Below are 21,484 nucleotides of genomic sequence, written 5' to 3' on the forward strand. Positions count from 1 at the left end.
GGAAGGCTGAAAGAAGTTTTACAAAAAATATGTAAGAGTGAAAAGCACAGAAGGTTATGAAATAGAAAAGTACAGAAACTGACCACCGAGGGAGCTTTGTAATAGTGTAATAGTATGACAGTTAGGAAAAAAACAAATATTTAATTTAAACATCGTTCGAGTAATATTTTAGAATGTATTGAGTGCCTTGAAAATGTAAACCTTGTGGCTCACCGAGAAGGGCCTTAAAATACGGAGCTAGTTTGGTGTGTTTAGAATATTAGAGGTGTGTATATATTATCAATATTTCCTTGCATATATCTATTTATATAAATACACACACGCACGTGTAGTTTTGTTCCATATTAGCTAGGTTTGTAACAAATAACTCTAAAGTAAGGTGTGTTTAAAACATACATGTATATGAAAACCTTTCATTTTAATTAAAATCATAAGAAGAGACGTTTCAAACATACATAGAACAATATTTTTTAGTTAGTCTTGTAATAAGTCTCCACCGCTGGTACGGATTTAAAACGCTAGAATCAGGGGTTCGATTCCACTCGGTGGACTCAGCAAATGTCCCGATGTGGCTTTGATACAAGAAAACACCCACACATTTGCTACAAGTAATCTGTAGTTATATGTATCTTCAACATGTGTATATAAATATATAAAACAATATTACATGTTTTAAGGTACTATCTCACCGTTTACAAATGCCTCGGTGTAAATATTTAAATATTTATCTCTTATTAAAGTTTATTTGAAAACTATTTGTTGTTCTGAGAACATCACCATTATCAGCAATAGGAACGTATTTTAGAAAATTTTCTTTGTTAAAAATCGTGTTTAAAATTGCATTGAATAAAATGTCACTCATTTCTTTACCTAACATGACATTAAGAGCTCTTGTTCTTAAATTATCAGTTAAAGACTAAATATTCTGTGGGTACTAGTACCTAAAGGTTTATGTGCGTATTTATGAGATACCATTTAGATGAATGAGTCTGTTAATCTTAATTAATTAAAAATTCTTGAATTGTCTATATCACTTAAAACGTATAGATACTGCTAAAACACTTATTTTTTAGAACTGTTTTCTTAGTGTATTCTTCACTTGCTCAATAAACGTTTTTTTTCCTAACTTCCAGTATTTGTACCTGTGATCAGTAGTTCTTTACTTTCTGGTAAAAGAGTAGCCCAAGAGTTGGCGGTGGGTGGTGATCACTAGCTGCCTTTCCTTCTAGCTAAATTAGGGATCATTGGCGTCGATAGTCCTCGTGTAGCTTTGGGCGAAATTCAGAAACCAATAATATTTTTCAACGTTTGATTTTCTATTCGTTCAATAACCAAACGTGATGTGAACATTGCATTGGTATAGTTTTTTTCTGTAAAATGTTTACTGAGATATTTCTTCATACTCGTGGACTTTTTCAAACGTTTTGTTCTGTGTCATTGATACTCAATGCTATTTATCTATTGATCTTTTAAAAATGTCTTATGATTCAGGCAACTTGACATTTAGCGAAAGCTTTCGTCGGTAGAGGTCCATTTGGTTTGTTTGGGAATTTCGCACAAAGCTACTCGAGGGCTATCTGTGCTAGCCGTCCCTAATTTAGCAGTGTAAGACTAGAGGGAAGGCAGCTAGTCATCACCACCCACCGCCAACTCTTGGGCTACTCTTTTACCAACGAATAGTGGGATTGACCGTCACATTATACACCCCCACGGCTGGGAGGGCGAGCATGTTTAGCGCGACGCGGGCGCGAACCCGCGACCCTCGGATTACGAGTCGCACGCCTTACGCGCTAGGCCATGCCGGGCCCGGTAGAGGTCCACAACAAAGTGTAGATCTAACGTTCTGTAGCTAGGAGACTAGAACCAATTTAAGTTGAAAAACTTCGTCGATAACAGTTGACAACAAAACGCATTTCAAAAGATACTTCGGTAGTAGCTTAGAAAATGATTAAATTGAGAAACTGAGTGGATAGTAGTTTATAACAAGGTTAATTGAAAAGTTTCATCGGCATGAAAGTACAACAAGGTAAAGAAGTTGGAAAGCTAAATCAGCATTAGTTCAAAACAACATTAAGTTAAAAAGCTGATTCGGTAGGAGATTACACCAAGGTTAAATTAGAAAGTTTCGTCGGTAGTAGTTTATAACAATATTAAGTTGAAAAGTTTTGTCGGTTGTAGTTTATAACAAGATTAAGTTGAAAAGTTTCGTCGGTAGTAGTTTATAGCAAGATTTAGTTGAAAAGTTTTGTCGGTAGTAGTTTATAACAAGATTTAGTTGAAAAGTTTTGTCGGTAGTAGTTTATAACAAGATTAAGTTGAAAAGTTTTGTCGGTTGTAGTTTATAACAAGATTAAGCTGAAAAGTTTTGTCGGTAGTAGTTTATAACAAGATTTAGTTGAAAAGATTTGTCGGTAGTAGTTTATAACAATATTAAGTTGAAAAGTTTTGTCGGTAGTAGTTTATAACAAGATTAAGTTGAAAAGTTTTGTCGGTAGTAGTTTATAACAAGATTAAGTTGAAAGGTTTTGTCAGTAGTAGTTTATAACAAGATTAAGTTGAAAAGTTTTGTCGGTTGTAGTTTATAACAAGATTAAGCTTTTGTCGGTAGTAGTTTATAACAAGATTTAGTTGAAAAGATTTGTCGGTAGTAGTTTATAACAATATTAAGTTGAAAAGTTTTGTCGGTTGTAGTTTATAACAAGATTAAGCTGAAAAGTTTTGTCGGTAGTAGTTTATAACAAGATTTACTTGAAAAGTTTTGTCGGTAGTAGTTTATAACAAGATTAAGTTGAAAAGTTTTGTCGGTTGTAGTTTATAACAAGATTAAGCTGAAAAGTTTTGTCGGTAGTAGTTTATAACAAGATTTACTTGAAAAGTTTTGTCGGTAGTAGTTTATAACAAGATTAAGTTGAAAAGTTTTGTCGGTTGTAGTTTATAACAAGATTAAGTTGAAAAGTTTTGTCGGTAGTAGTTTATAACAAGATTAAAGTGAAAAGTTTTGTCGGTAGTAGTTTATAACAAGATTAAGTTGAAAAGTTTTGTCGGTTGTAGTTTATAACAAGATTTACTTGAAAAGTTTTGTCGGTAGTAGTTTATAACAAGATTTAGTTGAAAAGTTTTGTCGGTAGTAGTTTATAACAAGATTAAGTTGAAAAGTTTTGTCGGTAGTAGTTTATAACAAGATTAAGTTGAAAAGTTTTGTCGGTTTTAGTTTATAACAAGATTAAGTTGAAAAGTTTTGTCGGTTGTAGTTTATAACAAGATTAAGCTGAAAAGTTTTGTCGGTAGTAGTTTATAACAAGATTTAGTTGAAAAGATTTGTCGGTAGTAGTTTATAACAATATTAAGTTGAAAAGTTTTGTCGGTTGTAGTTTATAACAAGATTTAGTTGAAAAGTTTTGTCAGTAGTAGTTTATAACAAGATTTAGTTGAAAAGTTTTGTCGGTAGTAGTTTATAACAAGATTAAGTTGAAAAGTTTTGTCGGTAGTAGTTTATAACAAGATTAAGTTGAAAAGTTTTGTCGGTTGTAGTTTATAACAAGATTAAGCTGAAAAGTTTTGTCGGTAGTAGTTTATAACAAGATTTAGTTGAAAAGATTTGTCGGTAGTAGTTTATAACAATATTAAGTTGAAAAGTTTTGTCGGTTGTAGTTTATAACAAGATTTAGTTGAAAAGTTTTGTCGGTAGTAGTTTATAACAAGATTTACTTGAAAAGTTTTGTCGGTAGTAGTTTATAACAAGATTAAGTTGAAAAGTTTTGTCGGTAGTAGTTTATAACAAGATTAAGTTGAAAAGTTTTGTCGGTAGTAGTTTATAACAAGATTAAGTTGAAAAGTTTTGTCGGTTGTAGTTTATAACAAGATTAAGTTGAAAAGTTTTGTCGGTAGTAGTTTATAACAAGATTTAGTTGAAAAGATTTGTCGGTAGTAGTTTATAACAAGATTAAGTTGAAAAGTTTTGTCGGTTGTAGTTTATAACAAGATTTAGTTGAAAAGTTTTGTCGGTTGTAGTTTATAACAAGATTTAGTTGAAAAGTTTTGTCGGTAGTAGTTTATAACAAGATTTAGTTGAAAAGTTTTGTCGGTAGTAGTTTATAACAAGATTTAGTTGAAAAGTTTTGTCGGTAGTAGTTTATAACAAGATTTACTTGAAAAGTTTTGTCGGTAGTAGTTTATAACAAGATTTACTTGAAAAGATTTGTCGGTAGTAGTTGATAACAATATTAAGTTGAAAAGTTTTGTCGGTTGTAGTTTATAACAAGATTAAGCTGAAAAGTTTCGTTGATAGTAGTTTACAACAAGATTTAGTTGAAAAGATTTGTCGGTAGTAGTTTATAACAATATTAAGTTGAAAAGTTTTGTCGGTTGTAGTTTATAACAAGATTTAGTTGAAAAGTGTCGTTGATAGTAGTTTATAACAAGATTTAGTTGAAAAGTTTTGTCGGTAGTAGTTTATAACAACATTTAGTTGAAAAGATTTGTCGGTAGTAGTTTATAACAAGATTTAGTTGAGCAGTTTCGTCGGTGGTAATTTATAACAAGATATAGTTTCAAAGGTTCTCTGATAATAGTCTACAACAAGGTATTTTTAATGAGATTTGTCAGTAAGTCGTGGCCAAATACGTAAAATTACTCGAGTACTGACAACAGCATAAAGAAACAATAATTAATTAATTTTTAACTAAATCTTTAGTTGTAGTTCACTTTAACCTGTTCAGTGCCGTTGACGAGATAACTCGTCCAAGCCGATCGGTAAGACAGCGCCACGGACCAGTTAATTCGTTCTCAATAATACATAACTTCAACGCTGGATGTCAGTACCATACATGCATTTGTCCTACTTACAAATTGTTTCACTTTCGATCCAAAATGGCGTCACGAAAAAGTTACAAAATAAAGAAGCATTAGAGTTGTATTGTAGCAGCTGAACTAATTGGCAGTCAACAGGTTAACTATATCAGAGAATTACAAAAATACTAGTTTTGATAATTCACATTAAAATTTCTAAATGTATCATAAAATAGTGTGTATTTTTGTTTTAACACATTTTGTATATTCAATTTTTTGTAAGAGCAACGTACTTGTTGCACACCAACAAGTTCAATATCACATATTTTTTTAAATGATAGTTTGTGATTAAGGTAACTCGACAAACCATGTCATTTAGTTAAAATATTCTTCAGTAGGAGTCTAAAACAAGTGTGATTGAAAATATTTGGTAGTAGGAGCTTGCAAAAAATTAAAGTAAAAATTTTTAATTATAAAATTCTTCAACAATGTTAATTTGGAAAACTTCATCGACTGTGGTTAGGAGACTACAACATGATGTACTAAAAGTGTGTTGTTGGTTGGAGGCAAGGGCGTAGATTTTTTACACCCGATGGGGGGGATGATTTTTGCAACCACTTATGTGGACTGTTCAATTTGCAAATTGGTAATCTCTGATTACGTGAACCTGAAATCTATAAACATGCAGTCACAGAGTAATTTTGTTGCCACGATACTTCAAGGTTTCCATGTAGATTTGTATAAGTGAGGTGTTGTGTAACAGTTTTCAAAATGTTAATAGAATAAAGACAAATGTGTCATAAATTAACTACCACATGAATTTATTGCTGCACACTGCACAATATAAAAGATGGCCATTATACTTGACAAGGTTACTAATAACTTTCATTGCATGAATTACGTTTTCAAATATTAATAAAATTAGTAATTACCCTTGATAAGTTTATATCTACTGAAAAACTGTTCATGTTGTTTGATAAAAATAATTAAAATATCTTTGCGAACTCTTGAAAAGCACACATCAGTACAATGTAGCAAATAATTATTCATACTTTTCATTGAAGTAAGATTCATTTAATCGTCTAGTCTACATGTTCCCAAACGTAGACCTCCTTTGTGATGATCTGTTTAGGAATTCTTTTGTAAGCTCTTCTATATTTATCTTGTCGACCTCTTCTTTGTGAGTGTGACAAACTGCCACATGATCAGTGATGTAGAGAAAACCCACTTGTAGAGAAATATATATGTAAAAACGGCTTGTTTGGGTTGAGAAAATATTTTACGTAGAGGAGCGAACGGTCATCGTCAGGCTTTGTGAAACTCTACGTAAAATATTTTTTCAACCCAAACAAGCTGTTTTTACGTATTTATTAAACTACCACATGGTTGAGGCGGCACTGAGACATAGTTGACCTTAACCACGTCTTCAACCGTCTTAATGCAGAAAAGCTGCGTTCACATTCACAGCTGGATACTGGACATACAAGCAAAATTTTCGTGAGAAGAAACACTTCACTAAACATCTACTGGCTTGTTTTATGCATTTTACAGTAAGCATCCTTCGCACCTTTCAGAGATACTGTTTTTGTTGTTCCTTTAAACATGGGCAACTGAAACTCGATCCGTTGTGCAGAGATTTCTGGATAGACGTTTATAACCGAGTTGTCAATCTTGCCAGATGTGATCATGTTCTCAAGTGCCAGATATTGCCTCAAGTCATTGTTGTCTGCATTGAAGCTAGTGGTCAGATGTTCTATGACTGTGTCCACAAATTCAAAATATTGGCTTCTGTAGTAATCTCTAGCTGTTGCAGAATGGTGTGCTGAGCCATCACCTGTGATCCTTCTGAGGGGTCTGCAAATGCGTGGTAGTTCAATAGGCACCAGATCTTGGAAAGTTATCTTTTTTCTCAGCTTCATCAAATATCTTGTTGTAATTTTCCTCTGTTCGCAATACCCACAATTGCTCAACTGTCATTGCAGATGCTTTAATCATGCCAGATGCTGTCGCTGATTTTGCTTGGAATGCACGGTTTAGTTCTTCTAATGCAGCTAATGGATGCTGAGCCATCAACAATTCTAAAACTGTCTTTTCTTTGCCAAATCTGTCCAGCAAACCTCGTGCTTTCACTGCCACGTCTAATTTTTCATTTGCTAATTCAGACAAAGAATCAACAATGTCACTGCAGTGATCATTAGCACATGTAACTGCAGATAGGCAGCACAACCAGCGTGTTGGACACAGTGGGCGGATGTATTTAACTGGACCATTGTGGCTATCTGACGATACAATATTTTCAAAGATTCTCTTGTATTTGTCTGACCTCTGAGGCAAAACACCAAGTTCATGTACCCACTGGATAGAATCTCGAACACATTCACAAGCTTCAACTGCATGTTACATTATTAAATTAGCCTTGTGTGCTCCGCAGTGACAAAACAAAGCTGACGGTTGCTTCTCTTTTATTTTTGCCTGACATCCACTGTATGTACCACTCATGTTAGCGGCTCCATCATAAGTTTGTGCTCTTAATCCTGACAGTGGTAAATTGAGTCTAGTCAGTACATCAAACATAGTCGAAGATATTGTTTCACCAGTTGTATGGAAACACTGTACAAACCAAGAAATGCCTCATGGACGTCAAGGTTCTCATCTACGTATCGTACACATATTGCTTCCTGTTCGGCACCTGTAACATCTTGAGTGTTATCAACCATTAATGCAAAGATTTTACTTTGCTGCACTTTGTGTGCTATGTTCCTCAGTATTTGATGGCTGAACATCTCCATTATTTCATTCTGAGCCTGGGGTGATGTGAATGTGGTTTTCTTTGACAAGTTGGCCGTCAAGTCAGGATCTTCCTCTTCCAGGAGCTTCATTAACTGCAGGAAGTTCCTCTCCGTATCAGTATGTCCACGTAATGCTAAACCTTGACGCAGTAAGAAACGTAAACTTCTGAATATTTTGACTAGACTTCTTTTGTATTATTCCTGCTGCTTCTTTTTCCATCATGTAGCTGGACAGTCACTGGAGTTACATCAAGTGAACCTTCTGGAGATATAGCGAATCTCTGCTGAGAGGAGGATTGGTGTTCGTTGAATTTCTGTTTTGCCTTTTTCTAGTTGCAAAAACCTGTGGATATGAAGGTATACTCCACTGGCCTCTCCAATTTCCCTGTTAAAAGGCCTCTATTTTCAGCCTTGGTACAATGAAAGCATATGACTTTTTGAGTCTGATTGTCGAAGTGCAGCCATGGAAACTCATCAAACCACTTGCCTTGGAAGTTGATATTTTGAGATTTTGCTTTCTGTCGTGGTGTTATTTGTGCGTCTGGATGATATGGCTTTCCACACTATATCTGTGGAGTGTCAGATTTTTCATTACTGGACAAACTTGTTTCACAACCATCTGGTGGTTCATGATGTGCAATAGTTGCACAAGCATTTTCAGACTCGTCCTCTGATGAACAGGGGCGTAGATCCTGGGGGGGATGGAGGGTATGTATCCCCCTTCATTTTAGGTGGGGGTATGGTGTATACAATCATTCCCCCCTACAGTTTGGTCTGTTGAATTGTTTAATTGCATCACAGGTCTACAAATTGTGTGTTTGTTCTTGTGATTCTCGTGTTCTTACCAATCAAATTACATAAGTAGGCCTAGATGTAGGCTTTTTCAGTAGCCGAAATGTACATCTTTAATATAGGCGTGCTTCTAAGCTTTTCGACCTAAGCGATAGTTTGTAAGTATCAGTCAGTAGGCCTAAGTATACATGCAAGTATCGTGGCAACAAGATTACTCTGTGACTGCATGTTTACAGCTTTCAGGTTCACGTGAGATTACAATTTAAAAATTGAACAGTCCACATAAGTGGTTGCAAAAATCATTCCCCCATCGGGTGTAAAAAATCTACGCCCCTGCTGATGAACATGGTATTTCCTCTGTATGGTAAGTTCCTATTCCTTTGCTTGAGGTTGTTGGATTATCCACATCTACATTGTCACTTGTAGTACTAGTAACTGGCTTGCAGAACTGTCTAATGTCGAAAAGTTTCAGACGCTTGCTTGTGATAATTGGAATCTGTTTCCCAGATGACTCAACAGGCTAAAATGCAGTCTTTATTGAAAAACTCTAACGTACAACGAACGAACATAGAACAGAATGGAAGCAGGAAAAAAACACACACAAAAAAACAAAAAAACTGACAGTGATTTCGGTTTGAAATACTCTATCCTCAGAGGGAATAGAGATAACCGGGGGTGCTCAGAAAGATGGACTTTCTCTTCGCCCCACTCATGAATTTGGAATATTGGTGTGGCTACCCCCGAAAAAATAAATAAAATAAATGATAAAAATAAGCCACCTGAAAAATGAGAGACTGAACTCGCGAGAAAAAGGCAAACAGACACGAGCTGAAAAACCGACAACAAGCACCCGGTTCAAGTGATACCACAAAATCAACGGCCGATTGGTAACAAAGGGTCATTCAGGGCGGTGTGGATTAATAAATCCGATGCCTGGTTTAATTTAGTGTGGGGGAGGAAACGGGAGTACCCCGAGAAAACCCACTTTTACTTCCCATGCCAATTTAATAGGGAAATGCCTGAGTTGACTACAACATCGAAAAACTTGAGGTGAACTGGAAAAGAAAGTATGGTTAATACATATACCAGAATTTAGAAGTGAGAAACATAAAAAGAAGACTTATGAATGCGCCAGGTACTTGGTGTGGCAGCTAATATAGGGAACTGTTTCGTGAGAGAATTTCGTACATGTGCAGATTTGTAATATTTAACAGCGAGTTTACGAATCCTAGTATTTATTTTGGGTAGTGCCTGCAGGGAATCTAGATAAAATAACGGAGTGTATTTAGGCAAACGGTAGGGTATCCTGATCGCCCCATATTGTATGGTTTCTAATTTGCTAGAGATATTAGGTGACATGTTGCATGTGACCATGGAACCATATTCCATGAGTGACCTGATATATGCTTTATAAATGATAAGGATGGATTCCAACATGAGTGCCTCAACCATATTCCATGAGTGACCTGATATATGCTTTATAAATGATAAGGATGGATTCCAACATGAGTGCCTCCGATCCGCCGTAGTTATGCGATACGTTGGTGGGCTGCTTTACATATGTTATTAAAGTGATCGGTCCAGACTAATGACCTGTTGAAGGTGAATCCTAGAAATTTAGAAGCTTTCGAGAATTTGAGAAAAGGAAGTAGGACTGAAGTGTATAATGTATTTAAGTCGAACGCGCGAACCTCACAGTGACTACCGAGCCGACTGACCGCCTGGGCATCGCTGGGACAATAATGTATGCTAGTTACAACATAAGTAATTGCAAGTTTCTCGAAAAGTACTTAAACAATCACAAATATGTTATATTCCTGTTAAAGCTCATCAAAAGGCAAACACGTTGTGATATAATGTCTATAAGCACGTCTATTAAATAAAACATCTAAACAAAAACTAGCAACACAATTCGAGTAGAGTCTTCAGGCCGTTAAAATCGCTCCTTTTGTGTTCTAATTATACAAGAAAATACAATATTTTTACTATCTATGATAAGAGAATATATTGTTCTTTTACCATAAAGCATCAGCACTTTATTAGAGGGCGGTGATAATCTGAAATTTCATGGATTAATGAGGGCCACAAACACAGGTCTAATGAGCCCTGTTGTAAAATCGAGACTCAGACTAAAGGGAGTGGAGTGGGATGATGTACGGCGCGTCTGGATCCGAGTGGCCCGAACCTGTCGTTAACTGTACACTAAACGTACACTGTGCTTAGCGACTTCGGCAGCTAAGGAGAGTAAGTCGTTCGACAATAAAACCGGCTAGACATGCATAAGAACAAATGGCGTAAGAAAACCGCACAATATACACATAAAATTGATGCAGCTACAAGCTACAAATGACCTGCCAGATCTAGATCACAGGAGTTTACTCTTGGGAGTAACATTTTCGAATTTCATGCTGTGTTCAATCTGTTGTGATGAAAATTTTACTTAATCTTACACTATGTACAAGAAATAGGTAGATTCTGTGATAGTGCTTGCAATGTATACTTAGGCCTATTGACTGATACTTACGAACTATCGCTTAGAACGAAAAGCTTAAAAGCACGCCTATATTAAAGATGTACATTTCGGCTACTGAAAAAGCCTGCATTTAGGCCGAATTATGTAATTCGATTGGTAAGAACACGAGAATCACAATAATAAACACACAATTTTTAGGCCTGTGATGCAATAAAACAATTCAACAGACCAAACTGTAGGGGGGATGATTGTATGCACCATACACCCCACCTAAAATGAAGGGGGATGTATCCCACCATCTCCCCAGGATCTACGACCCTGATTGGAGGCTACAATAAACTGAAGTTGAAAAGATTCACCACTAGGAGTCTACAACAAGATGAAGTTGAAAAGCTTCGTCAATAAGAGTCTACAAGAAGTTGAAAAGCAAAAACGTACCTTTTAACTGAAGACCATGCTAGTGCAGTTAAGGATAAAATGTTAAAGTTATGAGATGGATTTTTGTGTTGTTTTATTAGAACACTTTATGTCTTCTTGTAGATTTGAAAGTTTAAATTCCATTCTTTCCGTTTGATTCTGTCATCATTCAAAGTAAACAGCGGTAACTATTAACTATGTCGTCTATAATAGTTGATAACATGTTGTTATGGATCACTTCTAAATTATCCTGACACAGTCTTCTTAGCTAATTTAGATATTTTGATTGTACACTAGATGGCGCTTCTCCTTCAAACCGTGCGGAGTAAATGATTTAAATTCAAATCCCTTTTTCTTCTACCTTATATCCTAGTTTTAGTTTGCGATCGACAATGTTGTATTAAATAACGGGTTTCAACCTTTAGCTCGTGCATATGAAGAATAGAGGAAGGAATTTAAAAACGGGACTGACAGATAGGAATAGGCTATCTATGCTTTACCCACAACGAGTATCGAACTTCGATTTCTTGTGTTGTAAGTCCATAGACATATAGCTCTACCACCTAGGGGAGGAGCGAATGTTTAAAATAGTCAATCAGTCAATCTTCATGGATTGTTATCCCTTTAAACGAATAAAAAAGGCGAGATTCAAAACTAAGAGATATGCTACACACATGTATTGTTGATTAAATCGGTTTTAACTCCTAATTTACTGTATTTTACACCTTGGAAGACGCACCCTAATTTTGGAAAAACATTTTCTAAGACAAAATTTTTTATGGACTCACCAACGAACACACTGATGTAACCTTGACGTTTTCAATCTACTGAGTAAATACGGTCAAATACATCATATTCTTTACAATATATCGACAATATTAGTTAAATTGAATGTTTTATGCTGTTGAAAATACTTGTAATTGGAAAGTAACGAGATTATGATCTTTATGAGAGGTTTTTTTGAGTAGACCATAAACTAACCTCTTGTCTTAACCAATCACTTTTACGGTATTTCACTTACAGGTGAACTTAAAATTACTTTAACTTAAACAACAAACACGGGAGACAAAAACAAATCAAACAGCATTTCAGAAAAATCGATTCATGATCAATAAGATGTGAACAGTTATCTTGATATGTTATCAATTATACATCTTAGTTCAGCAAATGTCTTCAGTAACAAACTTATCAATTACTTAACTCTAAAAACTAGGTTTCAACACCTGTTGTGAGCAGAGCACAGTGTAGATTTGAAGTTTTAAAAGTTTCGCCGTTAGGAATCTACAACAATCTTTAAGCACAAAGCTTCATAGTGGGTTATCTGTGTTCTGCTCACCATATCTATAGAAATTCGATGTCTAGCGATGTTGTTCAATCTATGTTTTAGACTTAAGTTCTACGTATTCTATATATAGTACATAAGCTACATGAAATGCTTGATTTGTGTTGTTTAATACTGGATCAGAGGACATGAAACAAGTTAATAGCATTTACTTATTCGTTGAGGATAATAGCTTAGACAAGTAACGATAAATGTTTCAAACAACAGTCAAACTTAAAATTTCGTTTAGGCTTATTATGGTAAAAACAAGAAATAAGATTATCTGTATTCCCTCATTCAATGCCATAGGACACCTTCCAGAGTCTCACAAGTTCTATCATTTTATTTCCAAACTTAAGAGGAAGACTTGGATCGTAAATTGCGATTTTTCTCATCTTTGCATTTCCGAAGTTGCCGCAGTCAATCCTGTTGTCATATTTGACGCCACGACGGTAGTGATGGCTGAAACCGACCTGATCCGGCACTAGATGTCGCTTTGATCCTGGTATCAGGTGCGCTACTCTGTGTACACAGCCATGATGTTCCAACTCTGTAATTTTGGTGATGTAGCGGGACCTTTCGTAACCTTGAGTGTTGTTTATCGCGTATCTCTTGAGCAAGGTGTTAAATTCAAAAGGGAGGTATGGAACATGGAACGATGGGTAATCGAGACAGTAGAGAAAATGTCTGAAAACGTACTCTCCGCAACAGTTTCCTGGAATCTTCTCCTCTTCTCTCTTTAGGAGCTCTTGCAGCGTTTCGTGTTGTACGGGGAAGATGAATTCGTCAAGGTCGACATATAAACCGTATTCATAAGTATACATATGTCTGTACATACAATCTTGAACGGATATCACCTGAGCTCGTTCATTCCATTTTCGGTTGTCCTTCTCTCCATGGTTGACGAAAGGTAACACATCCAGAGATATACCAGCCAAGTTCAATTTTTTCAGCGTTTTTCTAACAATTTCAGAGCATCCAGCATCATAGAACACAAAATGAGTGACCCCTACCGTCTTGTAGTAGGCGACAAATTCTATAATTAGTATGTGGTTACTGAAGTCACCATACATAGGTGTGGTGCACAAAACAATTTTATTCTCACTGTTCACCTTTTTTGGATAATGAATACTTACCCAATGCCACGGCTTCCATCCATCATCTAGTACCAAGGACACGGAAGTTGGTTTTTGTCCGGGGGGGACAGAACATCGAAACTCGATACTTCCTCCGTCATAGCACTTACGTGAGAATCGGTAATGACCTTGCAATGGCTGCAACAGTAGGTCTGATCCAGCCGATTTGTCAAACTGGAGGGCACATTGAATAGAACTGACATTTACAACTTTAAGACTGACTTTTCCAAATATTCTGATGATAGGCCCTGTGTTTGATATAGATAACCTCTCATCCCAAAAAGCCGAATAAACGTAGTATTCTGGAAGTATTCTAAGCCAGAAGTCAACCCAACTACCTTCGTCTTCTTGGTGAAAATACTTACCATTAAACTGTATCTGCCACGAACGTAAGGCTTTCATCTTTTCATCTCTCTTCAAGACATTTATGCTGTTGGTGTCATCTTTTGTTTCCAATATTCTTATTATCGAACCGTTTTGAGTTCCCATATTAGGAATCAATTCTGTGTTGTTCATCTTTTTAGTCTTTCTGACTATGAGAAAGATTCCGATAATCATGAGAGTCAGTGTAATGGTTCGTTTCCTTATCACAGGCTTAACAACACAAAGGAGAGGTCGCATGTTGCAATGAAAGCATCAAAAGGAACGATGTTACTGGTAATGTTACAGACGATATGCATACTCTAAGGTGATAACTTCTGCTTTAGTTTGATGACGTTAGCTACCTGAACCGTTAACTTTACACATAATACTGACCCAGCTGTTGAGATTCTAATTTTAGCCCTTATGCAGGTGGCCAACTTGAAGTTAGGCCTGATGTGCGACTACAAGGTTCTGATTGAATAGTGTCTTGAAAGTGCACCCAATTATAATTCAGACGTGATTTATATATGCATGTTTTACATGCATACTACACATGTTTTACACTACTACACATGTTTTACACCAATCCTTGTATGTTTTCAGTTAAGCAAAAAAGATGTACAAAAAGGCTGACTATCTGTGTTCTACCCATCACGGGTATTTGAAATCCGGTTTCTAGCGTTGCAAGTCCTCAAACATACCACTGAGCAGCATATTTATCCTTAAACAATGGACGGCATACTGACGAAACTAGCACACCTCAAAAGTTCTTAAATACCACATTAAAGAGCTTCAAATGTCAATTACAAAAACTTCAAAATGATATACAAATATCAAATTAATTTGTTGTTTATCAGATCTATATAAAAATAAGAGAATAGAAACGTCAGAGAGTATTTAAGTTAAAAGGTTATACTGATATACAGTGTTAACGTGTTTATTGTAAGATTAAAATTCATATTTATATACGATAACTAAACACACGAAGATTTATACATGCCATAGCTGGTGTCTGCGTTTTAAAATTTAGACTCACATTAAGTGTTTGTTTGTTTGTTTTTGAATTTCGCGCAAAACTACATGAGGGTTATCTGCGCTAGCCGTTCTTAATTTAGCAGTGTAAGATTAGAGGGAACGATCACCATTCAACGCCAACTCTTGGGCTACTCTTTTACCAACGAATGGTGTGGTTGACCGTTACATTGTAACGCTCTCAAGGATGAAAGGGCGACCATATTTGGTGTGACGGGAATTCGAACCAGCGACCCTCGGATTACGAGTCGAGCGCCCTAACCACCTGGTCATGCTAGGCCTTTCATATTAAATATCTTAATTGAAAAATGAAGTGTTTGGTTTATTTTGCATTTCGCGCAAAGTTATTTGAGGGCTATCTGCGCTAGCCTTCTCTAATTTAACAGTGTAAGACTAGAGAGAAGGCAACTACTCATTTCCACTCACTGCCATCTCTTGTGCTACTCTTTTATCAACGAATAGCGGGATTGACAGTCACATTATAACGCTCCACATCTGCATGGACAAGCATATTTGGTGCGACGGGGATTCGAACTCGCAACACTCAGATTACGAGTCGATCGCCCTATCCACGTGGCAGTGTTGGCCCAGGAAGTTTGACTTGTTTCGAATTTCGCGTAAACCTACACGAGAAACGTTTGTGCTAGCCGTCCCCAATTTTGCAGTGATAGGCTAGAGGGAAGACTAGTTGACTTTAAAGTCAACAATATTCAATGCTTATTCTTGGTGGGACTGATCGCCACATTATAACGTCCCCACTGCTGAAAAGGCGAGCATCTTCGGCAATCCGTTTAGCATTTGAAAATAGCTGAAAGCTATCCACATTATTCAAAACGTATTCTCCCAGATAAAAGTGGAGACATTTTCTGTTGGTTTAGTTTGTGATATTTGTTGGATTAGTAAGTCCTTCGAACCACCGTAGTATTACTTTAACCAAAAGTAAAATTAGTTATGAGACGCCAAATATCGAGCTCATTTTATTATTTCGTGAGGATTATTTGTTATTAGCAACAAAGTATAATAAACTATAAATGTAATAGTTTGGCTTTTTCTAGAAAATTGTGTATTAGTATTGTGATATACGAAATATTCCATTAAAATGAGCGAGATAAGAAATAAAATTTGATGAGAGCAAAGAAATCAGCCATAGAGGAAGAATATATGACGTATTTCGTTAGTTTTGTTCTTTTAAATTTTGCACAAAGCTACTCGAGGGCTATCTGCGCTAGGCGTTCCGAATTTAACAGTGTAAGACAAGAGGAAAGGCAGCTAGTCCTCACTCCCCCCCCGCCATTGCTTGGGCTACTCTTTTACCAATACATAGTGAGATTGACCATAAGCTACAAAGCTCTCTCGGCTGAAAGTGTGAGCAACTTTGGTATGACGGGGATTCGAATTCGCGACCCTCATATTAAGAGTCAAGCAACCTAACCACGTGGTCATGTCTGACCTAGTGTTTTTAGTAGTTATAATTAAAACTGAGGTACATTTGTGTGTGATCTTTCAACTATTTAAAAATTTTTTTCTCTAAAGTTAGGTTTGGAACAAGATTTTTCACGATGAAACTAAACTTTAAAACCTTAATTAAACAGTATAACCATTTATCATTCACCATCTTTCATAATACAACACTAATTCTTTCAATAATTTTGTCATTAGTTTGTTTTACACTATCTAGTTTTTTTACTAACTTACATAAAACAACAGAAATGTTCTGTCTCTACACAATCTAGTATTTTACTAACATTAATACATTACTGGAAATGTTCTGGTTTTTACATTATCTACTATTTTACTAGCATTCACAAATCACTGGAAATGTTCTGGTTTTTACACTATTTAGTATGTTACTGACATTCAAAAATTACTGAAAATGTTTTACACTATCTAGTCTTTTACTAACGTTCACAAAATGTTCTGGAATACATATTTTTTATGAATTTCGGAATTCTTCTATGTTGTATTGTTGTGTAATTTGGTCTTTTTTTATCGATGGTGTTCGTATGCCACGTATAGTCAGTCATAAGTAAAATTGGTACTGTAAGAAAGAAAGCGACGACATATATTTCAAAACTAACCTATCGTTTACTCTTACAATATCGCCTGAGAAAAACAGGTGAAAGAAATAATCCTGTGTTTTGGAATATTCAATCATTACTTCCAGTAAAGTATGCTCTCCCTCCAGTGTGCGTATTTTGTACTTGTAAACGACTGCACATTTAGTTATTATATATTTTCTAGAAATTTATTATACCCATGTAACAAAATATTTATTTAAGATAACTTCATAACTTCAACCACTTAACTCGAACCTCGGTTGAATATTGTTCTTTCGTTTAATGCAGTTTTTGAAAAGGAGATAGAGCTCTGAAAGAGACATGCACTAATAGACTGCAACGTTTGCCTTAAAGAATATTCAAATAAAATGGATGAAGTCCTTTAGAACTCTTCAGAATAGATTAGGTCTTTAACATAAAATTTCTTTCAGACGAGCGTGTGTGTTTTTCTTATACCACAGCCACATCAGGCTATCTGCCATGCTCACCGAGGAGAATCGAGCCTCTCATTTTAGAGTTGTAAATCCGAAGACTTACCGCTGTACCAGCGGGATACCTTTTAGATGAAAATGATAGATATTACTTGGGGAATGAATATATTGCATAATAGTATCATTTTAAACGTATAGATGGCGATAAATTCGTCATTAAGCTCCGCCTTTTTTGTTAGGATATTTTGCTTATTAACCTGGAATAAACCATATTTACTTGCAGAGTGGAGTCGAGACCGCTTCCCTTGTTAGAGTGTTGTACTACTAACCCTAAAAGAATTTCAATAAAATGATTCTAGGTGATAGAATATCTCACTAGAAGCCGTTTGTTATATTGATTATGACTTTTTGACATTTGCGATTCTCCCGCCTTTGGGTCTTGGGTTGCGTTGGTCTACATTGTTATTCATCGAGATTAATTAAGTTGCAACCCGAGTCACTCTGAGGTTAGTGACCCTGATGGTTAAATATTCATCAGTAATTTACAAGTCCGGAACTGTTTACCACTCACTTTATTTCCCACACAAATTAAATTTCAATGATGTTCATCACTTTATTGTCTCCATCGATTTTGTTACAATACACGATGCGATATTTGAAATCAAACACTAAACCATGGTATATTAGTTGATTCCATACTTGGCGGATAAGCTGTTGTGGTATCTTCAGGCAAAACATTATTTTTTTGACAAATATCACATAGAAGGACCCGCTAATAACAGTTTATTCGTTCCGGAAAGAAAGTAATTCTTAATCTGATACATTAGATGAATGTTCCTGGTTGCGTGTGTGAAACCACATGAGGCTGTGAAAAATTAGTAGAAATGTAGATAAGCGTTATCATTCAATAAAAGAAATAAAAACAAAAGCTGGGCATACATAGCTGTTCATGCGAAAAGACATCTTTTATAGTAGAACGTGGTTAGCTTTTTCTCTTCAGACCAACACCGGAGGACCTTGAATAAAGTCTTTACTTAATGAACTTCTACAACACTGAAGTAAGAAAGCAAGTCTGAATTCAATAAGTAAGACTGTTTCTTTTTCGTTTTTCTATCCAGATGACAATGTCATTTTGTAATCTTTATTCTCTTACAGCACTGATCGGCTGTATCATTTAGTCAACATCAACTTGGCCAGCAAAGGATATTGCAGTCACTAACCCTTTCAATGTTATATTCACTGCGATATCCTCTTGGGCAGGATTGACATAATCTATTATAAAAAGTTAAGCAACCAGAAAAAGGCAACCTTAACAACTTTCTATTTAAAACCTTCTGTTTGTACTATAGTTGGGGCCTGGCATGGCCTAGCGCGTTAAGGCGTGCGCTTCGTAATCTGTAAAGGCAAGAATCAATATAAAGTTACACACACATGTATATATGTATAACTAATCACGAATAAATTTATTCTGTTCTTTCCTGTTAACATTGTATTACACTGTGCGCCACGTGCTTTGTTGGTTATAAAATGTTGATAATAAATGTGCAAACAGCGTAATAACAATATGTGAATGCAGAGTAGTGTAAGACGAGAGGGAAGGCAGCTAGTCATCACCACCCACCGCCAAATCTCGGGCAACTATTTACCAACGAATAATTGGATGGACTCTCACCTTATAATACTCTCACCGTCGAAAGGGAGAGGATGTTTGGTGCGATTGGGGATTCGAAACTGCGACCCTTAGAATGCGAAAGCATTCTTAACTTTCTACATAATGCAATTATGTAGTACACTACAACCCACAGTACTTAAAAAATGGCTTTCTCTTAATTGTGTAGGTCGAGTCAGATCTCACTTCAAATACTTGTATTTTTAGCAAGAAGCAGAAATGAAAATTTTCAACCACTTTACACGTTAAACAAAGATGTTCAGATTTCATATTGTTCACCAGCCTGATAAGTTTTGTGTTTTCTTATCAGACCAAAATACCAGACGTTTTCTGCTATAGTTTCAAAACTTCGTTCTGAACAAGGTTTAACCTTAACGTTTAAAATATTCTGTTTCGTTACATCTTATGATTTTAAAACTAACATAAATATAGAAAGATTTTATTTCATTTCAGTTCTGCCATTCTAAAACCAGCAGGGTCACTGAAGCTTAACAGAGCTTAAGGAACAAACGAGTATTGTTTGTACAGCAGGTGAAGGAAGGAACAAAGGAGTATTGTTTGTACACCAGGTGAAGGCCTAATCTGACAACGACTCATCTGTGGCTTCAAGAGTGAAAGAGAAATGATTAGATAATTTTCTAATTACAAGTTTCCATCTGTAGTAGGCCCGACATGGCCAGGTGTTTAGGGTGTTCGACTCGTAACCCGAGGGTTCGAATACTCGTCACTCTAGACGTGCTCTTATTTTTAGTGTTTGGGGCGTTATAATGTTACGGTCAATCCCACTCTTCGTTGGTAAAAAAGTAGCCCAAGCGTTTGCGGTGGGTAACGATAACTAGCCGCCTTCCCTCTAGTCTTACACTGCTAAAGATGATTAGCGCAGATATAACTCGTATTGCTTTGCGCGAAATTAAAAAACAACAACAAAGAAACCATATGTAGTGCGTAAAATAACTTTACAGTTATAAGATTCAATATGTAACACAAAAAATAACCTGATATGTATACGTTTCCTTGTCTACATCATTGAATAATCTCCCGTACATAAGGTTTTATTCGTTGTACATATAATTTTAGAATAGTATTCTTAGCACAGGACAGATAATTTGTTCTAGTTCTTTACTTTCTGTATAACCATAGTTTAAAATAACGTTCAACAATGTTGATATTAAAACAACGTTTTTTGCACCGAGTTTCGAACCTCTGTGCTGCGGTGTGATTTTGCACTTATTACATCAGGTTTACATCTAATACTTCGTGTCAAACCTGCTCGAACAATTACTGCATGCAAAGTAATTTTGAAACTTCTGATTCGCTATATTTTCATATAAAAATGAAAGATGTATCTGAAACAGCTTTTGACTAATTCTTGACGATACATATAGAGTCATATCTTAGTTTAACGTTAGTAGTGAGACTTCTTCAGGATGTTTTTATATTGAGATGAAATAAAAGAAATGATGAGAAGACAGATTAACTTCTGTGTTCGGTTTGCAGCAATGTTTCAACACATTCGAATTTTCCATGAAACCGGCAACAATATCATTTAAAAAGAATAACCACTAACTAGCACACTTTCTCTCTCTCTATGTGTATATAAAGCTCCAGTAATAAAGACTGTAATAAAATGGGATATCAAAAATAAATACGTTATGATCAGAAAGTATTCAAGGTGTGTGTATACGTAAGTTGCAAAGAGACAAACAAATTACGTATTATGTATCGTGTTGGGCATACCGTTTACATTTGTTTTCAAGGCTTAAAAAAACTCGTGCAAGTAATTCCATTTTTCAAGAGTTTATACGAAAGATACGTAAGAAACCAAATGTTATTTTAGGTAACAAATCTTGAAGCTAAAATAATCAGCATAAAATACGTTCACATCAATGGATTTCTTGGGCTTCTTTATTGTTAATGGTAAAGCTACACAATGTGCTCTGTCAACTACGGGTTTCGAAGCCCGATATTTAGTAATATAAGAACCTTAATCATTTTAACCCATTAACCTGAAGATGACCCAAGAAGGTCGAAACGGTGTTCTCTACTTTATTTTAGTAAAAGTTTTAATACCCATACCAACCCGTCTTTAAAATACATTTTTACTTCAAGGGAGTTTATAGTCATCTCGATTTAATAGATTTAGCTAATGCCTTACATGTTTTGAATAGTCGCGGATAGCAGTATGAAGACTATCTGCGCTAACTATATCTTTAATA

General features: G+C 35.6%; 1 protein-coding gene across 1 annotated transcript; it reads right to left on the reverse strand.

Moving 5' to 3' along the window:
* Window positions 1-12,135: 12,135 nt before the first annotated feature.
* On the reverse strand, window positions 12,136-14,536 carry LOC143258028 (uncharacterized). Its single transcript, XM_076517062.1, has one exon. The coding sequence runs from the start codon at window positions 14,335-14,337 to the stop codon at window positions 12,874-12,876; it is 1,464 nt and encodes a 487-aa protein (XP_076373177.1). The 5' UTR covers window positions 14,338-14,536; the 3' UTR covers window positions 12,136-12,873.
* Between the last annotated feature and the right edge of the window lie 6,948 nt (window positions 14,537-21,484).

Source organism: Tachypleus tridentatus, chromosome 7 (assembly GCF_004210375.1).
Source record: "Tachypleus tridentatus isolate NWPU-2018 chromosome 7, ASM421037v1, whole genome shotgun sequence".
Taxonomy (NCBI): Eukaryota; Metazoa; Arthropoda; class Merostomata; order Xiphosura; family Limulidae; genus Tachypleus; species Tachypleus tridentatus.